Source organism: Ovis canadensis, chromosome 6 (assembly GCF_042477335.2).
Source record: "Ovis canadensis isolate MfBH-ARS-UI-01 breed Bighorn chromosome 6, ARS-UI_OviCan_v2, whole genome shotgun sequence".
NCBI lineage: Eukaryota > Metazoa > Chordata > Mammalia > Artiodactyla > Bovidae > Ovis > Ovis canadensis.
Window position 1 is genome coordinate 107,563,109 of NC_091250.1, and position 22,772 is coordinate 107,585,880.

General features: G+C 40.6%; 1 protein-coding gene across 14 annotated transcripts in view; it reads left to right on the forward strand.

Moving 5' to 3' along the window:
• ART3 (ADP-ribosyltransferase 3 (inactive)) overlaps positions 1 to 22,772 on the forward strand; it is an 81,427-nt gene that overhangs the window by 35,804 nt on the left and 22,851 nt on the right. For 8 of the 14 annotated variants that reach the window (XM_069594419.1, XM_069594416.1, XM_069594415.1 and 5 more), the window contains 2 exons: positions 14,620 to 14,697; positions 19,222 to 19,933. In XM_069594419.1, coding sequence (XP_069450520.1) covers positions 14,629 to 14,697; positions 19,222 to 19,933 — 781 coding nt within the window. In that variant the 5' untranslated portion in view covers positions 14,620 to 14,628. Of the gene's footprint in view, positions 1 to 13,134; positions 13,453 to 14,619; positions 14,698 to 19,221; positions 19,934 to 22,772 lie in introns of those variants that run through there. The other 6 variants (XM_069594423.1, XM_069594426.1, XM_069594420.1 and 3 more) reach the window with 2 other exon arrangements.

Genomic DNA, 22,772 nt, shown 5'->3' on the forward strand with positions numbered 1-22,772 from the left:
TTTGGAAGGAATGATGCTAAAGCTGAAACTCCAGTACTTTGGCCACCTCATGCGAAGAGTTGACTCATTGGAAAAGACTTTGATGCTGGGAGGGATTCGGGGCAGGAGGAGAAAGGGATGACAGAGGCTGAGATGGCTGGATGGCATCACTGACTCGATGGACGTGAGTCTGAGTGAACTCCGGGAGCTGGTGATGGACAGGGAGGCCTGGAGTGCTGCGATTCACAGGGTCGCAAAGAGTCGGACACAACTGAGTGATGGAACTGAACTGAACTGATAGTAGTAACATCAAAGACCACTGATCACAGATCAACATGATGTAATAAAAAGTTAGAAAATTTTCAAGAATTAACCAAAATGTGACACAGAGACATGAAGTTAGCAAATGCTGTTTGAAAATATAGCACCTACAGACTTTGTCTGGGCAAGGTTACCACAAACCTTTGATTTGTAAAAAAAAAGGCAGCACAATGTCACGCACAATAAACCAAAGTTCAGTAAGGTGACGTATGGCTGTATGGTAAAGGTAGTAGATGAGTCACTGTTCAACTTGTGTGAAGGTTAAAAGACAAAAATAGTAAAAATAACTGTAACTACTGTAATTAGTTAAAGAATACACACAATTAAAAGATGTAAAATGTAACATCAAAAACATAAAATGTGGAGAATGAAAGAATAAAAATGTAGAACTTTGTATGCATTCAAAGTTAAGTTATCAACTTAAAATGGACTGTTATAAGTTTTTTTATGTAAGCTTCCTGATACCACAAATCAAAAACCTATACTAGATAAATAAAAGGAAATGAGAAATGAATATAAGATAACCACTAAAGAAAATCATCAACCACAGAGGAAGAGAGCAAAAGAAGAAGGAAGAGAGGAACTACAGAACAGTCAGAAAACATTTAACAAAATGACAATAAGGACATATCTTCCAGTAATCACTTTAAATGTAAAATGAACTAAATTTTCCAATCAAAAGATGTAGAGTGGTTGAGTGGATACAAAAACAAGACCCATCTATATGCTGCCTACAAAAGACTCGATACCTGAAGACACACACAAACTGAAAGTAGAAGGATGGAGAAAAGATATTCCATGCAAATAGAAGCCAAAAGAAAGTTGGAATAACTATACTTATGTTACCAGATGCAAGTCTACATGTCCAATGCGCAGGGAGGTGAAACAACACCAAAATGTTGGAATTTGGAGCAGAGAAAGGTTTATTGCAGAGCCATACACAGAAATGAGTGGCTTATTCCTTGAAAAAAGTCCTGAGCTCCCCAAAACTTTTGGCAAAAGCCTTTTATAGGAAAGGTGAGGGAGGGGGTATTATTAGTTGTTTCAGACTTCTTGGTGTCAGATCCTTTGTTCTAGAGGTCACATTACCATGTTCTTGTAAATCTCCAATGAAGCAAATGGTATTCTTTGTTCTGGCAAGAAAGAGTGAGGTCCCAATGCTCAACTTCTGCCCTCCAAGGTCCAGGTCCTGGCTAAAAGGACGGGGTCCCTATGTGGGATCTGCCTGGGAGCATTCATCCAACACCCAGCCTGGGTCCTTTTGCCAGTCTCTGGTCTGGCTGAAGAGGCAGATCTCAGCTGGCAGAATGCTCAGGGCCAGGTTCCCAGACTCTGCTCAGTCACTATCACTTAGGGGGCAAGGCACCTGGGACCCAGCCAGCTCTCAGGCTTTTCATTTAAGCAGGAGAGGATCTGAGGCCTTCATGGCTTATGACCCATGGAGATTGCTACCACTGTTAGGTTGTAGAGGTGAGGATTGGGGAGAGATTCACTGCTGCTTCCAGGCCTGGTCCAGCCAGTTGGTGGCTGTTGTGAGGGCTCTGGAGCTCTGCAAGACACAGCCCTCAACCTGTCTCTCAGCCTTCCCAGCTCACCTGCTGGCCCCAAGGGCCTGGTAGAAGGCTGCAATTCGCCTCTCTCCACAGTCTCTATCCCAGAATCACTGTTTGGCTGACTGTTGGGGGAATGGGTCCTCTAACCACCATGTGTTATCTCTTGCAAGCTAACAGCTGTGTGCTACTTCACCCCTATTCTAGTGGCAGGTATATCTGCAGGTCAGGGTCTTATTGGCCAAGTGGGCACAGGGGCATGCCACCTCCTTGCCTTCTCCCCACTGCCTGCTTCACCTTCCTGTCATAGCTGTCCTTGCAGACAGCCCAGTAGGAATCAGGGACTGCTTGGCCAGGCCAGGCTGGGGGGCCGCAGTGGTAGCACAGGGTGGGTGGCACTGGGCAAGCTGACTCCATTAAATGTGGTACACAAGGCTGTGGCTCACGTCCAGCCGCCTACCAGGCTTGCAACAGAGCCCTGGCCTGGGACCTGGCACTGCTCCCACCTGAAGCCCCTGTGCATCTGATGTTCTGATATCATTTGGCCTCACTGTGCATATGGCATGCAAACTTGTGTTCAGTAACGCTTATATCAGATAAAATATACAAAACAGACAACATCATGTAGTGATAAAGTGTTCAGTTGAACAAGACGACATAACATTTATAAATGTTTATGCACCCAGTATGCTCGGTGCTTAGTTGCTCAGTTGTGTACAACTCTTTGAGACCCCATGGACTGTAGCCCACCAGGCTTCTCTGTCCATGGGCATTCTCCAGGAAAGAGAACTGGAGTGGGTTACCATGCCCTCTTCCAGGGGATCTTCCCAGCCCAGGAATCAAATCCAGGGCTCCCACATTGTAGGCGGATTCTTTACCATCTGAACCACCAGGGAAGCAGCCAATATAGGAGGACCTAAATATATAAAGCAAATATTAACAGGCCTAAAGGAAGAAATAGATAGCAGTACAATAATAGTAGGGGACTTTAATATCCCACTTATATCAGTGGATAGATTATTCAGACAGATAATGAATAAGGGAACATTGGCCTTAAATGACATAGACTTAACAGAAATATATAGGACATGCCACCTGAAAGCAGTGGAATACTCATTTTTCTCAAGTGTATATGGAACATTCTCTAGGATAGATTATATGTTAGGCCACAAAATTTAAAATTTTAAGAAAATTGAAATCATATTAAGCATATTTTCTAATCACAATGGCATGAAACTAGAAATCAGTTACAAGAAGAAAACTAGGAAATTTATAAATATGTAAAGATAAAGTCCTTATGGCAGAAAGTGAAGAGGAACTGAAGACCCTCTTGATGAAAGTGAAAGACTGAAAAATCTGGCTTAAAACTCAACATTCAAAAAACTAAGATCATGGCATCCAGTCCCATCACTTCATGGCAAATAGATGGGGAAACAATAGAAACAGTGACAGACTTTATTTTCTTGGGCTCCAAAATCACTGCAGATGGTAACTGCAGCCATGAAATTGAAAGATGCATGCTCCTTGGAAGAAAAGCTATGACCAACTTAAACATCATATTAAAAAGCCGAGACATTACTTTGCCAACAAAGGCCCATCTAGTCAAAACTATGGTTTTTCCAGTAGTCTTGTTATGGATGTGAGAGTTGGACCATAAAGAAAGCTGAGGGCCAAATTGATGCTTTTGAACTGTGGTGTTGAAGAAGATTCTTGAGAGTCCCTTGAACTGCAAGGAGATCAAACCAGTCAATCCTAAAGGAACTCAGTCCTGAATATTCATTTTAAGGACTCATGCTGAAGCTGAAACTGCAGTACTTTGGCCACCTGATATGAAGATCTGACTCACTGGGAAAGACCCTGATGCTGGGAAAGATTGAAGGTAGGAGGGGAAGGGGACAGAGGATGAGATGGTTGGATGGCATCACTGACTCGATGGACATGAGTTTGAGTAAGCTCCAGGAGTTGGTGATGGACAGGGAAGCCTGGCTTGCTGCAGTCCATGGGGTTTCAAAGAGTTGGACCCGATTGAGTAACTGAACTGAACTGAAAGATTAAAAAGCATATGCCTATATAGTCAGTAGGTCAAAGAAAAAATTGAAAGAAAAATAAAAAAACACCTTGACAAACAAAAATGGCCATATACCAAAATTTGTGGGATATAGTAAAAGCAGTTCTAAGAGGAAAGTTCATAGTGATAAATGCCTACTGCAAGAAGCAAGGAAAATTTCAAGCAACCTAACTTTACATCTCAAGGAACTAGAAACAGGAGAATAAATAAAGCCCAAAGTTAGAAGGAAGAAAATAGCAAAATTCATACTAGAAATAAATGAAAAGAAACAAAGACAATAGAGAAGCTGAATGAAATCAAAAGCTCTTTTGTTAAATAAGCAAAATGGATAAATCTTTAACTAGACTCACTGAAAAAAGAGAACTGAAAACCAGAAACAAGAGAAGACATTACAGATGATATCACAGAAATATAAAGCATCATAAGAGACTTGGAAGAAAAGCTTTTCTTTGGAAGAAAAGCTTAGCTGTGACCAAACTAGACAGCATATTAAAAAGCAGAGACATTATTTTGCTGACAGTGGTCCATCTAGTCTAAGCTGTGGTTTTTCCAGTAGTTATGGATGTGAGAGTTGGACCATAAAGAAAGCTGAACGCTGAAGAATTGATGCTTTTGAACTGTGGTGTTAGAGAAGACTCTTGAGAGTCCCTTGGACTGCAGGGAGATTAAACCAGTTAATCCTAAAGGACATCAGTTGAGTTCAGTTCAGTGGCTCAGTCGTGTCCGACTCTTTGCAACCCCATGAATCGCAGCACGCCAGGCTTCCCTGTCCATCACCAACTCCCGGAGTTCACTCAGACTCAGGTCCATCAAGTCAGTGATGCCATCAGCCATCTCATCCTCTGTCATCCCCTTCTCCTCCTGCCCCCAGTCCTTCCCAGCATCAGAGTCTTTTCCAATGAGTCAACTCTTCGCATAGGTGGCCAAAGTACTGGAGTTTCAGCTTTAGCATCATTCCTTCCAAAGAAATCTCAGGGCTGATCTCCTTCAGAATGGACTGGTTGGATCTCCTTGCAGTCCAAGGGACTCTCAAGAGCCTTCTCCAACACCACAGTTCAAAAGCATCAATTCTTCAGTGCTCAGCCTTCTTCATAGTCTAACTCTCATATCCATACATGACCACAGGAAAAACCACAGCCTTGACTAGACGGACCTTAGTCGGCAAATAATGTCTCTGCTTTTGAATATACTATCTAGGTTGGTCATAACTTTTCTTCCAAGGAGTAAGCGTCTTTTAATTTCATGGCTCCAGTCACCATCTGCAGTGATTTTGGAGCCAAAAAAAATAAAAAGTCTGACACTGTTTCCGCTGTTTCCCCATCTATTTCCCATGAAGTGATGGGACCAGATGCCATGATCTTCGTTTTCTGAATGTTGAGCTTTAGGCCAACTTTTTCATTCTCCACTTTAGCTTTCATCAAGAGGCTTTTTAGTTCCTCTTCACTTTCTGCCATAAGGACGGTGTCATCTGCATATCTGAGGTTATTGATATTTCCCCTGGCAATCTTGATTCCAGCTTGTGTTTCTTCCAGTCCAGCGTTTCTCATGATGTACTCTGCACAGAAGTTAAATGAGCAGGGTGACAATATACAGCCTTGACATACTCCTTTTCCTATTTGGAACCAGTCTGTTGTTCCATGTCCAGTTCTAATTGCTGCTTCCTGACCTGCATACAGATTTCTTAAGGGGCAGGTCAGGTGGTCTGGTATTCCCATCACTCTCAGAATTTTCCACAGTTTATTGTGATCCACACAGTCAAAGGCTTTGGCATAGTCAATAAAGCAGAAATAGATGTTTTTCTGGAACTCTCTTGCTTTTTTGATGATCCAACACATGTTGGCAATTTGATCTCTGGTTCCTCTGTCTTTTCTAAAACCAGCTTGAACATCAGGAGGTTTACGGTTCACGTATTGCTGAAGCCTGGCTTGGACAATTTTGAGCATTACTTTACTAGCATGTGAGATGAGTGCAATTGTGCGGTAGTTTGAGCATTCTTTGTTATTGTCTTTCTTTGGGATTGGAATGAAAACTGACCTTTTCCAGTCCTGTGGCCACTGCTGAGTTTTCCAAATTTGCTGGCATATGGAGTGCAGCACTTTCACAGCATCATTGTTGAGGATTTGAAATAGCTCAACTGGAATTCCATCACTTCCACTAGCTTTGTTCGTAGTGATGCTTTCTAAGGCCCACTTGAGTTCACATTCCAGGATGTCGGCTCTAGATGAGTGATCACACAGTCATGGTTATCTGGGTCATGAAGATCGTTTTTGTACAGTTCTTCTGTGTATTCTTGCCACCTCTTCTTAATATCTTCTGCTTCTGTTAGGCCCATACCATTTCTGTCCTTTATCGAGCCCATCTTTGCATGAAATACTCCCTTGGTATCTCTAATTTTCTTGAAGAGATCTCTAGTCTTTCCCATTCTGTTGTTTTCCTCTATTTCTTTGCATTGATCACTGAAGAAAGCTTTCTTATCTCTTCTTGCTCTTCTTTGGAACTCTGCATTCAGATGCTTATATCTTTCCTTTTCTCCTTTGCTTTTCGCCTCTCTTCTTTTCACAGCTATTTGTAAGGCCTCCCCAGGCAGCCATTTTGCTTTTTTGCATTTCTTTTCCATGGGGATGGTCTTGATCCCTGTCTCCTGTACAGTGTCATGAACCTCCGTCCATAGTTCATCAGGCACTCTACCTATCAGATCTAGGCCCTTAAATCTATTTCTCACTCCCACTGTATAATCATAAGGGATTTGATTTAGGTCATACCTGAATGGTCTAGCGGTTTTCCCTACTTTCTTCAGTTTAAGTCTGAATTTAGTAATAAGGAGCCATTGTCAGCTCCATTCATGATCTGAGCCACAGTCAGCTCCTGGTCTTGTTTTTGTTGACTGTATAGAGCTTCTCCATCTTTGGCTGCAAAGAATATAATCAGTCTGATTTCGGTGTTGACCATCTGGTGATGTCCACGTGTAGAGTCTTCTCTTGTGTTGTTGGAAGAGGGTGTTTGCTATGACCAGTGCATTTTCTTGGCAAAACTTTTTTAGTTTTTGCCCTGCTTCATTCTGCATTCCAAGGCCAAATTTGCCTGTTACTTCGGGTGTTTCTTGACTTCCTACTTTAGCATTCCAGTCCCCTATAATGAAAAGGACATCTTTTTGGGGTGTTAGTTCTAAAAGGTCTTGTAGTTCTTCATAGAATCATTCAACTTCAGCTTCTTCAGCATTACTGGTTGGGGCATAGACTTCAATTACTGTGATACTGAATGGTTTGCCTTGGAAACAAACAGAGATCATTCTGTCATTTTTGAGATTGCATCCAAGTACTGCATTTCAGACTCTTGTTGACCATGATGGCTACTCCATTTCTTCTGAGGGATTCCTGCCTGCAGTAGTAGATATAGTGGTCATCTGAGTTAAATTCACCCATTCCAGTCCATTTTAGTTCACTGATTCCTAGAATGTCGACGTTCACTCTTGCCATTTCTTGTTTGACCACTTCCGATTTGCCTTGATTCATGGACCTGACATTCCAGGTTCCTATGTAATATTGCTCTTTACAGCATCGGACCTTGCTTCTATCCCCAGTCACCTCCACAGCTGGGTATTGCTTTTGCTTTGGCTCCATCCCTTCATTCTTTCTGGAGTTATTTCTCCACTGATCTCCAGTAGCGTGTTGGGTACCTACTGACCTGTGGAGTTCCTCTTTCAGTATCCTATCATTTTGCCTTTTCATACTGTTCATGGGGTTCTCAAGGCAAGAATGCTGAAGTGGTTTGCCATTCCCTTCTCCAGTGGACCACATTCTGTCAGACCTCTCTACCATGACCCGACCGTCTTGGGTTGCCCCGTGGGCATGGCTTAGTTTTATTGAGTTAAACAAGGCTGTGGTCGTAGTGTGATTAGATTGACTAGTTTTCTGTGAGTATGGTTTCATTGTGTCTGCCCTCTGATGCCCTCTTGCAACACCTACCATCTTACTTGGGTTTTTCTTACCTTTGGCATGGGGTATCTCTTCATGGCTGCTCCAGCATCAGCCCTGAATATTCGTTGGAAGGACTGATGCTGAAGCTGAAACTCCAAATATTTTGGCCACTTGATGCGAAGAACTGACTCATTGGAAAAGACCCTGATGCTGGGAAAAATTGAAGGCAGAGAAAGAAGGGGACGACAGAGGATAAGATGATTGGATGGCATCACTGATTTGATGGACTTGAGTTTGAGTAAGCTTCAAGAGTTGGTGATGGACAGGGAAGCCTGGCGTGCTATAGTCCATGGGGTTTCAAAGAGTCAGACATGACTGAATGACTGAACTGAATTGTGAGAGACTGCTTCAAATAAAGTATATGCTAATAATTTGGGCAACCTAGAAGAAATGGATAAATTCCTAGTAACCACCTTCCAGCAGTGAATCAGGAAGAAACAAAAAATCAGAACAGACTGATTATTAGTAAGCAGATTGAATCAGTAATTAAAAACTTGCCCCAAATAAAAGTCCAGATGGTTTCAATGACAAATTCTACCAAGTATTTGAAAAAGAATTAACACCAGTCCTTCTGAGACTTTTCCAAGAAATAGAAGAGGAAACATGTCTGAGTTCATAACTCATTTTATAAGGGCATTCTTAGCCTGATACTAAATCCACACAAAGACACACAAAAAAATGAAAATTTCAGACTAATATCCCTGATGAACATAGATGTAAAAATCCTTAACAAATTATTAGCAAACTGAGTTCAACAATGCATTAAAAGTATTATACACCATTATCAAGTGGAATTCATTCCAGGGATGCAGGGATAATTCAGAGACACAAATCAGTCAGTGAAATACTGCAGATTAAAAAAGTGAAAGATAAAAATCATGTGATCATCACAACAGATGTAGAAAAAGCACTTAAGAAAATTTAACACCCATTTTGATTAAAAAAAAAATTCTCAATAAAGTATAAAGGGAATGTACCTCCATGTAGTAAGGGTTGTCTGTGATTGATCTATAGCTAATATGCTCAGTGATGAAAAGCTGAAAGCTTTTCACCTAAAATCAGGTGCAAGATCAGGATGGCCACTCTAGACACTTACTCAGCATTGTATTGGGAGTCCTAATTAGAGCAGTCCAGCAAGAGAAAGAAATTAAATCATCTGAATTGGAAAGGAAGAAGTAAAACTGTCTCTGTTTGCAGATGACATAATACTATATACAGAAAGTCCTCAAGATTCCTCCAAAAACTAGAACTAATAAATTCAGTGAAGTTGCAGGACACAGAATCAATACACAGAAATTTCTTACGTTTCAATGCACCGATAACTATCAGAAAGAAAAATAAAGAAAAATAATCTCATTTATAGTTCACCAAAAATAATAAAGTGTGAATAAATTTAATCAAGGCGATGAGAGAAGATGAAGAAGACTCAGATGAATAGAAAGATATTCAATGCTCAGGGACTAGAAGAATCCATATTGTTAAAATGTCTATACTACTCAAAGCCATCTACAGATTCAGTGCAATCCGTTTGAAAATTCCAATGGCATTTTCCACAAAATAGGACCAAAAAAAAAATTCTAAAACTTGTTTAGTAAGTAAGCATTAGTCACTCAGTCTTGTCCAACTCTGTGACTCCATGTACTGTACAGCCTTGCAGCCTCCTCTGTCCATGGAATTCTCCAGCCAGGAATACTGGAGTGGGTTACCATCCCCTTCTCTAGAGGATCTTCCTGACTCAGGGATTGAACCCATTGCATCGCAAGTGAACTCGTTACTATCTGAGCCACCAGTGAAACCCAAAATTTTGGGGGGACCACATAAACCTTCAAACAGGCAAAGCAATCTTGAGAAAGAAGAACAAAGCTTAAAGTATTGTGTGCCACAATTCAAACTTTATTGTAAAGCTGTAGTAATCAAATGGAGAAGGAAATGGCAACCCACTCCAGTATACTTCCCTGGAGAATCCCATGGACAGAGGAGCCTGGTAGGCTGCAGTCCATGGGGTTGCAAAGAGTTGGGCATGTCTGAGCGACTAACACACATGCATAGTAATCAAAACAGTGTGGTATTGACATAAAAACAGACACATAGATCAGTGAACTAGAATGGCAAGCCCAGAAATAAACCCATGCATATATGGTCAATTAACTTACAAAAAAGGAGCCAGTATACAATGGGGAAAGGAATCTCTTCAGTAAATGGTGTTGGGAATGGTGTTCAGTAATGGTGTTGGGAAAGCTGAATCAGTTCAGTTCAGTCGATCAGCCGTGTCCGACTCTTTGCGACCTCATGAATTGCAGCATGCAAGGCCTCCCTGTCCATCACCAACTCCCGGAGTTCACTCAGACTCACGTCCATCGAGTCAGTGATGCCATCCAGCCATCTCATCCTCTGTCATCCCCTTCTCCTCCTGCCCCCAATCCCTCCCAGCATCAGAGTCTTTTCCAGTGAGTCAGCTCTTCACATGAGGTGGCCAAAGTACTGGAGTTTCAGCTTTAGCATCATTCCTTCCAAAGAAATCTCAGGGCAGATCTCCTTCAGAATGGACTGGTTGGATCTCCTTGCAGTCCAAGGGACTCTCAAGAGTCTTCTCCAACACCACAGTTCAAAAGCATCAGTTCTTTGGTGCTCAGCTTTCTTCAGAGTCCAACTCTCACATCCATACATGACCACAGGAAAAACCATAGCCTTGACTAGACGGACCTTAGTTGGCAAAGTAATGTCTCTGCTTTTGAATATACTATCTAGGTTGGTCATAACTTTTCTTCCAAGGAGTAAGCGTCTTTTAATTTCATGGCTCCAGTCACCATCTGCAGTGATTTTGGAGCCAAAAAAAATAAAGTCTGACACTGTTTCCGCTGTTTCCCCATCTATTTCCCATGAAGTGATGGGACCAGATGCCATGATCTTCGTTTTCTGAATGTTGAGCTTTAGGCCAACTTTTTCACTCTCCGCTTTCACTTTCATCAAGAGGCTTTTTAGTTTCTCTTCACTTTCTGCCATAAGGGCGGTGTCATCTGCATAACTGGTTATTGATATTTCTCCCGGCAATCTTGATTCCAGCTTGTGTTTCTTCCAGTCCAGCGTTTCTCATGATGTACTCTGCATAGAAGTTAAATAAGCTGAATAGGCACATGCAAAAAATTAAATCTGACCACTCTCTCACATCATACATTAAAAATTAACTCAAAATGTATTAAAGACTTGAATGTAAGACCTGAACCGTAAAACTCCTAGAGGAAACATAAGTGGTAAGCTCCTTGGCATTGGTCTTAGCAGTGATTTTTTGAATTTGACACCAAAAGCAAAGGCAGTAAAAGCAAAAATCAAAAAATGGTACTCAGCTAAACTAAGGAGTTTCTGCTCAGGAAAGGAAAGCATCTAAAAATGAAAATACAACCTGAATGGTGGAAAATATTTGCAAATCATACGTATGATAAAGGGTTAGTATCCAAACTTTGTAAAGAACTCATAACAACTCAATCAGAAATAATGCATATAAAAATGAACAGAAGACCTGAAGAGATATTTTTTCAAATAATATACACAAATGGCCAGCAGACACATAGAAAGATCAGTATCACTAATCATCAGGGAAATGCGCATCAAAACCACAATGAACTATCACCTCACACCTGTGAGAATGGCTGTTATTTAAAAAGACAACAAATATTGGAGAATGTGAAGAAAAAGAAATGCTTATGCACTCTTGATGGGAATCCAAGTTGGTGCATTCGCTATGAGAAATATGGGGAGTTCTTCAAAAAATGAAAAACAGAATTGGGTTTTCTTGGGCTCCAAAATCACTGTGGAGGGTGACTGCAGTTGTAAAATTCAAAGACGCTTGCTCCTTGGAAGGAAAGCTATGATAAACCTAGATAGCATATTAGAAAACAGAAATATCACTTTGTTGACAAAGGTCTGTATAGTTAAAGCTATGGTTTTTCCAATAGTCATGTATGGATATGAGAGTTGGACCATAAAGGAGACTGAACACAAGAGAACTGATGCTTTTGCATTGTGGTGCTGGAGAAGATTCTTGAGAGTCCCTTGGACAGCAAGGAGATCAAACCAGTCAATCCTAGAGGAAATCAACCCTGAATATTCACTGGAAGGACCGATGCTGAAGCTGAAACCCTGATAGTTTGGCCACCTGATGCAAGAGCCAACTCATTGGAAATGACCCTGATGCTGGGAAAGACTGAAAGCTAAAGAGAAGAGAGTGACAGAGGATGAGATGGTTAGATAGCATCATCGACTCAGTGGACATGAGTTTGAGCAAACTCTGTGAGATATTGGAGGACAGAGGAGCTTGGTGTGCTGTAATCCATGGGGTCACAAAGAGTTGAACATGACTTAGTGACTGAACAGCAACAGTAACAACAAATGATCTAACAATTCCACTTCTGAGTATTAACTCAAAGAAAATTAAAACAGTTGAAAAGATTTCTGTACTTTCATGTTCTGAATGGCATTATTTACATGCTGGGAAAAATTGAAGGCAGGAAGAGAAGAGGACAACAGAGGACGAGATGGTTGGATGGCATCGCCAACTCAATGGACGTGAGTTTGAGCAAACTCTGGGAGATGGTGAAGGACAGGGAAGCCTGGTGTGCTGCAGTCCATGGGGTCTGAAAGAGTTGGACAGGACTGAGCGACTGAACAAGAAGATACGGAAGCAACTTAAGTGTCCATGGACAGTTAGGTGGATAAAGAAGATATGGTAAGTATATAATATAATATTACTCAGCCATAAAAAGAATGAAATAATGCCATTTGTAACAATGTGGATGGCTCTTGAGGGCATTATGCCAAGAAATAAGTCAGGGAGAGAAAAACAAATAACATATGGTCTTCAACATTGCAGTCAATGTATTTACTAGGTGTACGTTACTCAAATGAGAGCTATAGTTGCAGATACTGCCAAGTCCTTCCCTTCTTAGTGCTCTCACTGGGCTTTGTACTTAAGGTTCTTAACATGTATTCTGGATAAGTTTCACATCTTTTGTTAGTTTGAGTGCTTTTCGGATTTGTTTTCCTTGCGCATCCCAGCACCTGGCACAGTAAGCCGGTTGAGTGAATGGTGATAGCCATCACCGTTGCCGGTGATTAACACAGGAAATTCTCTGAGTTATGTGAACCATCTAGCGAGGGTAAAATCCTTGCTTTAGCTTGACATCTCAGAATCAAAGGGTCAAAAGGTTAGGAATGGGAAGTGTGATCACTCTCTGAGAAGCTCAGATCTGAGGGCTCAGACTGAACATGCTGTATGGTTGGAGGGAATTGCTGTGGCTTTACAAGCCTCTTGGAGATTTCATGTGTTAACTGTGGTGATTCCAAGGGATAGTGTGGGGGCCAGATATAAATAGCAGAACACAAATGAGGTAATGTGCCACTGCCAAGCTACTGCTGGGGATGTTTATAAAAAGAAAAGCATTCCCTTTTCAGCTCTCAGTGTCAACAACCTCCTATCCTGAAGACACCCTCACCACAACTGAGAGAGTGGGGAAACAGTGAGACCTAGCATCATTTAAAACTCCACAGGCAGAAAAGCCAGGTAAACATTTTGACTTATTTACATTCAGACTACGGAAGTGAAGATTTTTCAAGAAAATCCTCATTCAGAGCTTGTCTTGTAACAGTTATCTGTCAAGTGTTATTTTCAAAATCTCTTTTCTAAAGGGATGATTAACACAGAAGTGGCATTTTTGTGCTATCTTTTAATATCTTTAATGAAAGAGACTGCTTGTGAATAAAGATGGTAATCTGGGGCCAAAGGGAAGACTGTCTTCTTTCCCTTGTGCTGTTCATCCCCACTTTCAGGTGCCAGAATATGGTGATTGGTAGGATGAAAAAGAGATTTCAGTTCAGTTCCAGCCATGTCAACTTTGTTTTAGGTGTGTAGAAAAAGCCGAAAAGCAGCCTTTAATTAATTGAATCAGTTAGTGATTCTGGGACACCTTCAGCCCTTGATGGCCTCTTACCCTCCTGTTTACCTGCTTCTGTCTCATGAATGTTGGGATGAATATTGGGCACACAGCCAGTAGAGTTATATAATCTTACCAGAGTTGCTTCCTGTTCACCTTCTTCTTATTCTCATTCCTGCTTTCAGCAAGTTATTCAGGATGCTTGTTTATCCTTGGCTTCTCTTAAATGTGAATATTTGGGAGGAAGAGAACACCCCGGATAACCTTCTGGTTTTTACCACTACCTGTCTCCATCCTACCAAATGGGTGTCACTTGGTTTGCAGAGAGGATGAAGAATGAATGATGTGTGTGGATACTAACTCCTGGAGGATTCTTGGAGACAGGGAGCTAGGAAACCAATCTGCAATGGTGTTGTGTTTTTCTTTCTTTTTTTTTGTTCAGTTTGTGTTTTCCTGTGTATGATGAGGGGAGATTGAGAGGGAGGAAGAATAATTGACTATCAGTGACTGTTGGTGGGAGAGACAACATGTCTAAAGGAGAATGGAAATTGACAGATTTAATCCTGAGCAAATATCTGAAGTTTTCTGAGCTTTTGTTTCCTCATGTGTAGAATGAAGGTGTTAGATCACCAGACAAAATCTAATGACCCTTTCAGCCATTGGGAATTTATTCATAATCACTTCCTAACCATCATGATACCCACTCTTACCCAGAATGAAAAAGTGTATACATGTGTGTCATCCTGTTCTATTTCTCTAAACTTCTACTGAATTGGAATTCTTTCATTTTAATTTAGAAGAGAAAAATGAAGACAGGACATTTTGAAATGGTCACCGTGCTGCTGGCACCTATGATTCTAATGGACATCCTCCAGGTAATGTTAGGAATGGGAAGCATGTGGTCATTGGAACGGGAACTCTTGGTATAAGGTTGCCTGAGGCATTTGTGTGGGTTGATGGTAGAAATGAGGACAGATATAATAATAATGTTAGTTTTTTAAAATAAGTTTGTTTTTTAGATCTTACCTTTTACACACTGATACATGTTAACTGTAAAAAATTAAAAATTAAAAGTAGACAAAGGGAGGAAAGTAAAAATCATCCACAGTTTTCCACCCAGAGGGAAAGAGTCTTAATCTGTTGGTGTGTAGGCTTCTCAGCTTTTTCTGTGTATTCATGTTTGTAATTTACAAGATAGATTCATGCTACATACAGTGTTTTTTCTTTTTACCTTTTTAAGTTAATACTATGCTACAGGTGTCTGTCCGTGGCATCGGATATTCTAAAAACATGTGTTTTTCTTCATATACGTTGACAGTGCCATGTCTGCTTGCTTCCCATGTTTTATATAGTGGCTGTTTTCTCCCATTCAGCATTCTTTTTATTCTGGTAGAACTTTCATGATTTTATTTTTTACAATTGAATCTTTAAACATTCTGTAACATGTTTTTATGTAAAATATGAGCCAGGTATCTCATTGATTTTTTCTCCCCCACATTGTTAGCTTTCACAGCACTACTGAGTATTTGTCCACTGATTTGAAGTACCTTCTTTAAAATGTGTTAAATTCTTAAAAACTTAATCCATTTTGAGTTTAATAATCTGAAATATTGTTTATAGAATCATTGTATATTCTGTTACCTGTTTTGCAGTGTGACTTTTAAAAAATTGAAGTGTAATTCTCATATAAAAAGATACCATTTTAAAGTGTATAGTTCAGTGATTGTCATATATTCACTATGTTGTGCAACCATCATCACTTTATCTCATTATAGGATTCCTGTCACCCCCAAAAGAAGCCCTGTAGCTGTTAGCAGTCAGTTCCAATTCCCTCTTCCCTATATCCCCTGAGATCCATTAATCTGCTTTGTCTCTGTGAATTTGCAGATTCTGGACATTTCATCTGAATGGAATCATACAATATCTGGCCTTCTCGGTGGCTTCTTTTAGCATAACATTTTCCAGCTTCGTACATGTTGCAGTGTATATTAGTAGTTTGTTCTTTTTTGTAGTATAGTAATATTACATTGCATGGTTATGCCACATTTTGTTTATCCATTCATTAATTGTTGGGCATTTGAGTTGACCCCACTTTTTGATTCTTATGAATGAATGCGAGTATGCATGCTCAGTCCTGTCCAACTCTTTGTGACCCCATGGACTGGAGCTCCCAGGCTCCTCTGTCCATGGGATTTTCTAGGCAAGACTGCTAGAGTGAGTTGCCATTTCCTCATTCAGGACTTATGAATGAATAGTCCTGCCACAAACCTTTGCAAACAGATTTTTGTTTGTGTGAACATATATTTGTGTGAATATATATATTTTCAGTTCTCTTGGGTTTATACCAGAAGTATATAATTGCTGGGTCATATGGTGGCTCAATGTTTTAACATTGTGAGGAACGGCCAAATTGTTTTCCACATTTTGTATTACTTACACAGCAGTGTATGAGGATTCAGTTTCTCTATATCATTGCCTACATTTGCTGTTTTCCCTTTTTTCCTTATCTTTATATCCATCCTAATGGATATGAGGTGGTATCTCACTCATTTGCCTTTTTAATATTTTTCTGCAACATAATTTTGATGTGTTTATTTATGAATGTTTCATAATTTAACTGATATCTTTTAAAATCATTTTTACATTTTTGTAATAAATTTTTGGTAATTAAGCTTCATCCATATAGCCTTGTTTCGGTGGATAACTCAGGAAGAAAATATAATTAGTAGGTTCACCTAGCCTTTGTACCTGTTCCTTAATGTCCATTCAGTTTTCCCTGAATGGTGGTGGCATTTGTGGGCTTTTTCACTGCTCAAGGTACTCACTGTTCAGAACACACAATCAGCTGTGGCCTTGGGCCAGAAAGACTTGAAGTCTAAAATTAGACATGTGGAGACTGGTTAGAGGCACAGGGGAAAGACAGGAACATAGTGGATCAACTCTTGGATATGATGTGAGGAATGTGGGAGGTGGTTTCAGGGGATGATGTCTTATAATATGTTGAAGTCTTGAAGATAAATTAGACATTGGTGCCCAGGATGCACTCTGGTACATTTTGTGCTGTGGAGGAAAGTGCATTTCTTGGCTCGGAGATGGCAATGATTTGATCTAGTAAAGCTCAAATTCCCACTTCAAGAAACTGACCTACGGACCTAGAATTTCAGGGATCTCAGTGACTTTCCCAGTAGAATATTTTGTGCCTGGTAATCAGACAGTTTCTGATGTCAGTACAGTTCCTACTAGCACTACTTGTCCAGAGCTTTCATAAGTGTTGTTATAAAGACAAAGTTAAATCCTTTTTTTTTTTTTAAGTACTATAGAAATGTCAATGGTCTTTATCATCAGAAACATATTTTGGTTAAGGAACAGACTCTGGAGCCAGATTGCCTGGGTTCAAATCTGAATTCCATACAAGTTAGTCTCCCTGCCTTAGTTTCCTCATTTTAAAAGAGGGGCTAATAATAGTACCTACCTACCTATGGATATGAAATTGGACTATAAAGAAAGCTGAGTGCCAAAGAATTGATGCTTTTGAACTGTGGTGTTGGAGAAGACTCTTGAGAGTCCCTTGGACTGCAAGAAGAGCCAGCCTATCTATCCTAAAGGAAATCAGTCCTGAATCATTGAAAGGACTGATGCTGAAGCTGAAACTCCAATACTTTGGCCACCTGATGCGAAGAACTAACTCACTGGAAAAGCCCTGATGCTGGGAAAGATTGAAGGCAGGAGGAGAAGGGGACAACAGAGGATAAAATGGTTGGATGGGATCACTGACTTGATGGGCATGAGTTTGAGTAAGCTTCAGGAGTTGGTGATGGACAGAGAGGCCTGGAGTGCTGCAGTCCACGGGGTTGCAGAATTGGACACAACTGAGTGACTGAACTGAACTGAACCTACTTCATAGGGTTACCATGAAGATTAAATGAGTTAATATATATGAACAGTTAGTGCTGCACACACAGAAAGCACTCTGGAGAAGTTTTTTTAGGCCTTAGGAGTGCAGGGCGTGAGTGAGAAGGAGAAATCTAAGAAAATTTCACAAATGAATGGATGGTTTTATATAAGGACTAGGTTTTGATGCCAGCTGTAGACAGTAGGGTTGTAAGTTTGGCCTTGCTCTTAGATTGTTTTGTTTGAAGGATCTTTGAGCACCTCAAGTGAAATTATTAAGCAGGCAGTTGATATACAGAAGTCAAATGGAGTTATTAATTATGTAGTTGATATATAGATCTTGCACTTACACAACACGTCAGAGATATTCAGATGATCATTGAAACTATGGGTCTTACATCATTGCCTAAGGGTAGACTTGAGATTTGGAAAATAAATAGCCTTGAGAAACTGTGACCTTTAATGGCCAATTGGAATATGCTGGACATGCAAAGGAGTCTAAGAAGTATTCCCTTAGCGCTGTTGAAGCTCAAAAATGTCAAATGCCATACGTAATCAGTACCTAGTTAGTAACAGAAATGGAATTAGAACCCAGATCTCTCTGGCTCAAAGCTAGTGTTAGGTATACTACACTATCCTGCTTCTTATGTTATGCGTATCATTTAAAGAATCTTAGTCCTTTTCAGTTGCATAGAACAAAAAGCCCAGATGAATAGGGAATTTACTGTTTCTAACAACTGGAGCAAAATACAGCTTTCAGGTAATGCTAGACTCAGGCCTTAAGTAATGTTATCAGGACCTCATCTCTCTTCACCTCTAAGCTCTACAAACCTTTCTTTGTTGGCTTTATTTGCAGACAGGATTCTTTAAGGGACTAAAAGGATAGCTATTGGCTTCTCCAAGCCAATATTATCCTTAGAGCTTATGGTTGAAGGAAAAGAAAGCCTTTTGTTTATCTGGGAGTGCTCTGGTTTTTAAGCCCGCATCATTACTTATAATAGGGGCTGAAGATGCAGAATTAGTCCTAGCCAAACCATACAGAAAAAGGAGCGGTGTCCTCAAAGAAAAAGGGGGAATATTTGCCTTTATGTATGTATCCATCTAGTAAAGTGTTTCACGCAAGGTATTTCAGATTCACTCAGTAGTCTTGAGTGGCTGAGGAAATCAAGCTAAGAATATCTTTCAGAGCCAGGACTGCCACCCATTTCTTTTTTTGACACTCATTTTCTTTCCTCTGTACTACAGGGTTCAGATGAATGACTTACAGGCATGGTCATGCTCATACTTCCCGTTTACTCTTTCATGTAAATATGTCACAGCTGGGAGAAGTTATCACTAACAGTGGAATATATTTCCTATATAAAAAGATATCAGAAGTTCATTGTGAGCAAGGAAGAGAGTCTTGGCAGGGTTTGAGAGGATGCAGGATTCTTTGCAGACAATTGAGAGAAAATGATATACACTAAATATTTTTATTTCAAGAGTACTAATTTCCTTTCCCTTTGCAGGTAAAAGCTGAAATGTTAGATATGGCACATAATGCATTTGATGATGAATACCTGAAATGTGCTAACCGGATGGAAATCAAATATGTTCCTCAACTGTTCAAGGAGGAGAAAGCAAGCCTCCAGCTCTTAGAAGATGTGTGGGAAAATGCAGAAGCCAGGTGGGAAGCTCGGAAGCCTCAGCTCTTTCTCCCTGTGAATTTCAAGGATAACTATGGTATAGCCCTGATGGCCTATATTTCTGAAGCTCAAGAGCAGTCTTCCTTTTACCATCTGTTCAATGAAGCTATGGAAATGGCTGGCCAGTCTCGAAAAGATTATGTCTATGGCTTCCAGTTCAAAGCTTTCCATTTTTATCTGACAAAAGCCCTGCAGTTGCTGAGAAGATCTTGTGAGAACAGTTACAAAAACGTGGTATACAGCGTAAGGCTGAATACTTCATTTACATTTGGAGAGCTGAACCAAGCCCGACTTGGCCATTTCACCTTGGCATATTCATCCAAACCTCAAGCTGCTGATGGCCAACATGTTCTGTTAACCATCAAAACATGTTTTGGAGTTGCCGTTGAAAAATTTTTTGATAAAGAAAATGAAAGAATTGTTTTAATACCTCTGAATGAGGTTTTTCATGTGTCACAGGATGAGGCTGGCAATAACCTTATCCTTCAGAGCACAAACAAGACCTGCAGCCACTATGAGTGTGCATTTCTAGGTGGTAAGTGTCTCTGTTCTGTCTGTGTGTGTCTGGGACGGGAAGAGGGAGTCTCTTAGGCCCAGGGAGGAGTCAGAAAGGAAAGTGGGAGTCTTGAAGGGAAAAAAGTCATTGATGGTCTCCTGTCTAGCTCTTTTCATACCGTTAGTTTCTTTATCCATAATTTAGTTTTATCAAAATCGTACAGTATTATTGAAAATAAAAAAAAAATAAAATGGTAATATAAGGTAATAGTTCTCAACCAGGAGCAGTTTTGTCTGGGAGGATCAGTTGACCGTAGTTGGAAACATTTTTAATTGTTGCACCATCTCCGTGTGCTAGCACCGTCTAGTGGGTGTAGGCCAAAGAGCACTGCCCAACTATTCGCAGACAGCCTCCACAACAGAGAAGTGTCTGGTTCAGAACCCTCCATATAAGGCTTACAGTGAAAAATAGCCCTAGCCCTGCCTACCCCTTTCTAAACCCAATTCCCACTCCTCAGTGGCACCCTTTTTGTTTTTTAACTATTTTTTAGATACTTACTGCATGTTTCTAAGTAAATAACATGCTTCAGCATGTTTTTCTTGATTTAAAAATGTTAGACATTATTTATTGACTTCCCAATACTTATAGAGAATAAGTATTTAGCCCTAATATACCTTACATTAATTAGGAGTTCTTTATTGCATTCGGTTGTAACAGAAAACCTGCCTGGTGGCTCTCGTTTAATCAAAAAACTGCAGGTGGGCTGTCCAGAGTTGGTACAGGAACTCAGCTACATCATGAGTAACTCAGACTCTTTGTTTCTTGCCCACCACCTTTAGCATATTGAGTTTGTTGATTCGTGTTTTCAGTGTGACTATTGGCAGATATAGGCATCAGTCCATGTCCAAGATGAAATGAAGGGAAAGGAGGATGGCGGCCAAATCTGCCTGTTTAACCAAGAGGGTAAAGCTTCCCCAGAAACTCCAGGTAGATTTCACCAGATTGTGTGTTATTGACTGGAACAGCTACTTGGTCATCTGCTGACTCATTCCCTGATGCTGGGAAAGATTGAGGGCAGGAGGAGAAGGGGACGACAGAGGATGGGACAGCTGGATGGCATCACCAACTCAATGGACATGAGTTTGGGTGAACTCTGGACAGGGAGGCCTGGCGTGCTGTGATTTATGGGGTTGCAAAGAGTCGGACACGACTGAGCGACTGAACTGAGCTGAACTACAAGAAAATCTTGCAAAGGGGTAATTAGCTTTTCCAGCCTCTATTGTGTAAGGAGGCAGGGAGAAGGGAATAAGAAATAGCTGTTAGGTCAGTAAATTAAAAGTATCTGATAAACATCACTCTTCTCAATATTTGTGCATTTTCCCTTCCCATTCTCCCAGAGTAGACAAGACTGCTACCTTTTCTTTTTAAGTACTTCTTTTACTCCAGAGTTACTAGTTGTATGATTTTTTGTTTCCTTAGCTTTTTACATGCCATCAATAAACTGTTAAAAATGCACATCTTCTCTTAATAAAATTTAGGCTTATCAGATACTCCCCCCCCACCCTCCTTGAATAAAATATAGGCGTATCAGATACTCTTCCCCCCCGCCACCCTCCTTGTACTCCATCGTCCTGCTTTGTGAAAATATCCTGAAATCTCTCCTCACTGCTGTTCTGAGACTTACTTTTGCTTCTGCACTATGAAGAATCCCCTATATCTTGAATTTGTTCCTCTTTCTTGAATTACTCCTTACTTTGGAAGGGGTAGAGATTCTTCAGAAGCTTTCTGAGGAAAGAGACAGGCAAATTTTCTAAGACTTTGTACATCTTAAAAACCTATCTTTAAAGACTTGAATAATAGTTTGTAGATTTGTATTTCTGTTTTGGGAATTATTTTTCTTGGAATTTTGGAGATATTCCTCCACTATCTTTTACTTTCTGATGTTGCTGTTAAAGAATGTGAAGCCATTTTCATCACTGAAACTTTGAGTGAGACCCGTTTTTCCTCTGGGAGTTTCTAGATATTTTCCTATCCCCAGCATTCTGAAATTTTACGATACTGTGCCTTGTTGTATATGAGTAAAGGGTTAGCAAGACCCTTTCTCCTTCATCCTATGAAAATAGCCTCTTGATGATCTTCTAGCACTGTTTCTCTGGAATCTACTACAGAGGGAATGACAGCTGTGCAACCATGCAGCGCTGCCTAATGGTGAACATAACCCTTGATTGCTAGAGTGCATGAGCTGAGAGATTGTGAATGAAGTATAAATAACTGGAGGGAAGCCATAGCTTTGGGCATTCCTGAATGTGGTGTGATGTACTGAAGTATTCTTGCTGAGGGCTGGAGTGCACTCATGGACTGACTGGTGTAAGAGATGTTGTCTTCTGTATGTGGCATGAGGATGCTAAACTAGGATGGGTCCTGTACCCACCTGTGTAATCTCGTCGTCTTGTACCTGAGCTGTCATTCTGGGGACTGAAGAACAGCCCTGGACTGCTGTGAGGACTTGTGTTGGAGGTTTATATCCCATGTCACTCTGAAGTAGTATGCTCTGTTCTCTGCCTATAAAACCAAGTAAACTGGTGAGGGGATGCCTTTGGGGTCTCATGAATGTGATTGTCTAGCTGAACCCAAAACTATGGCTGCTTATCAAGCAGAGAAAGTACTGAAGTAGGGCCTTGGAAGTGGGATAGAAGTTTAGACCGAAACTCAAATGTGCAGCACGTTATGAGATAAAAAAAAAGAACAGAAAAGTGCTGGTGAGATAGTCTACCTGGAGGATGGAGTAGGGAGGAAGCTGGTCCACTTTTGACTTAATGGCAGAAGTTGTGTAACCATTGAGATCCCTGGGGCACAAAAGGAAGACTTTAAGGAAGTC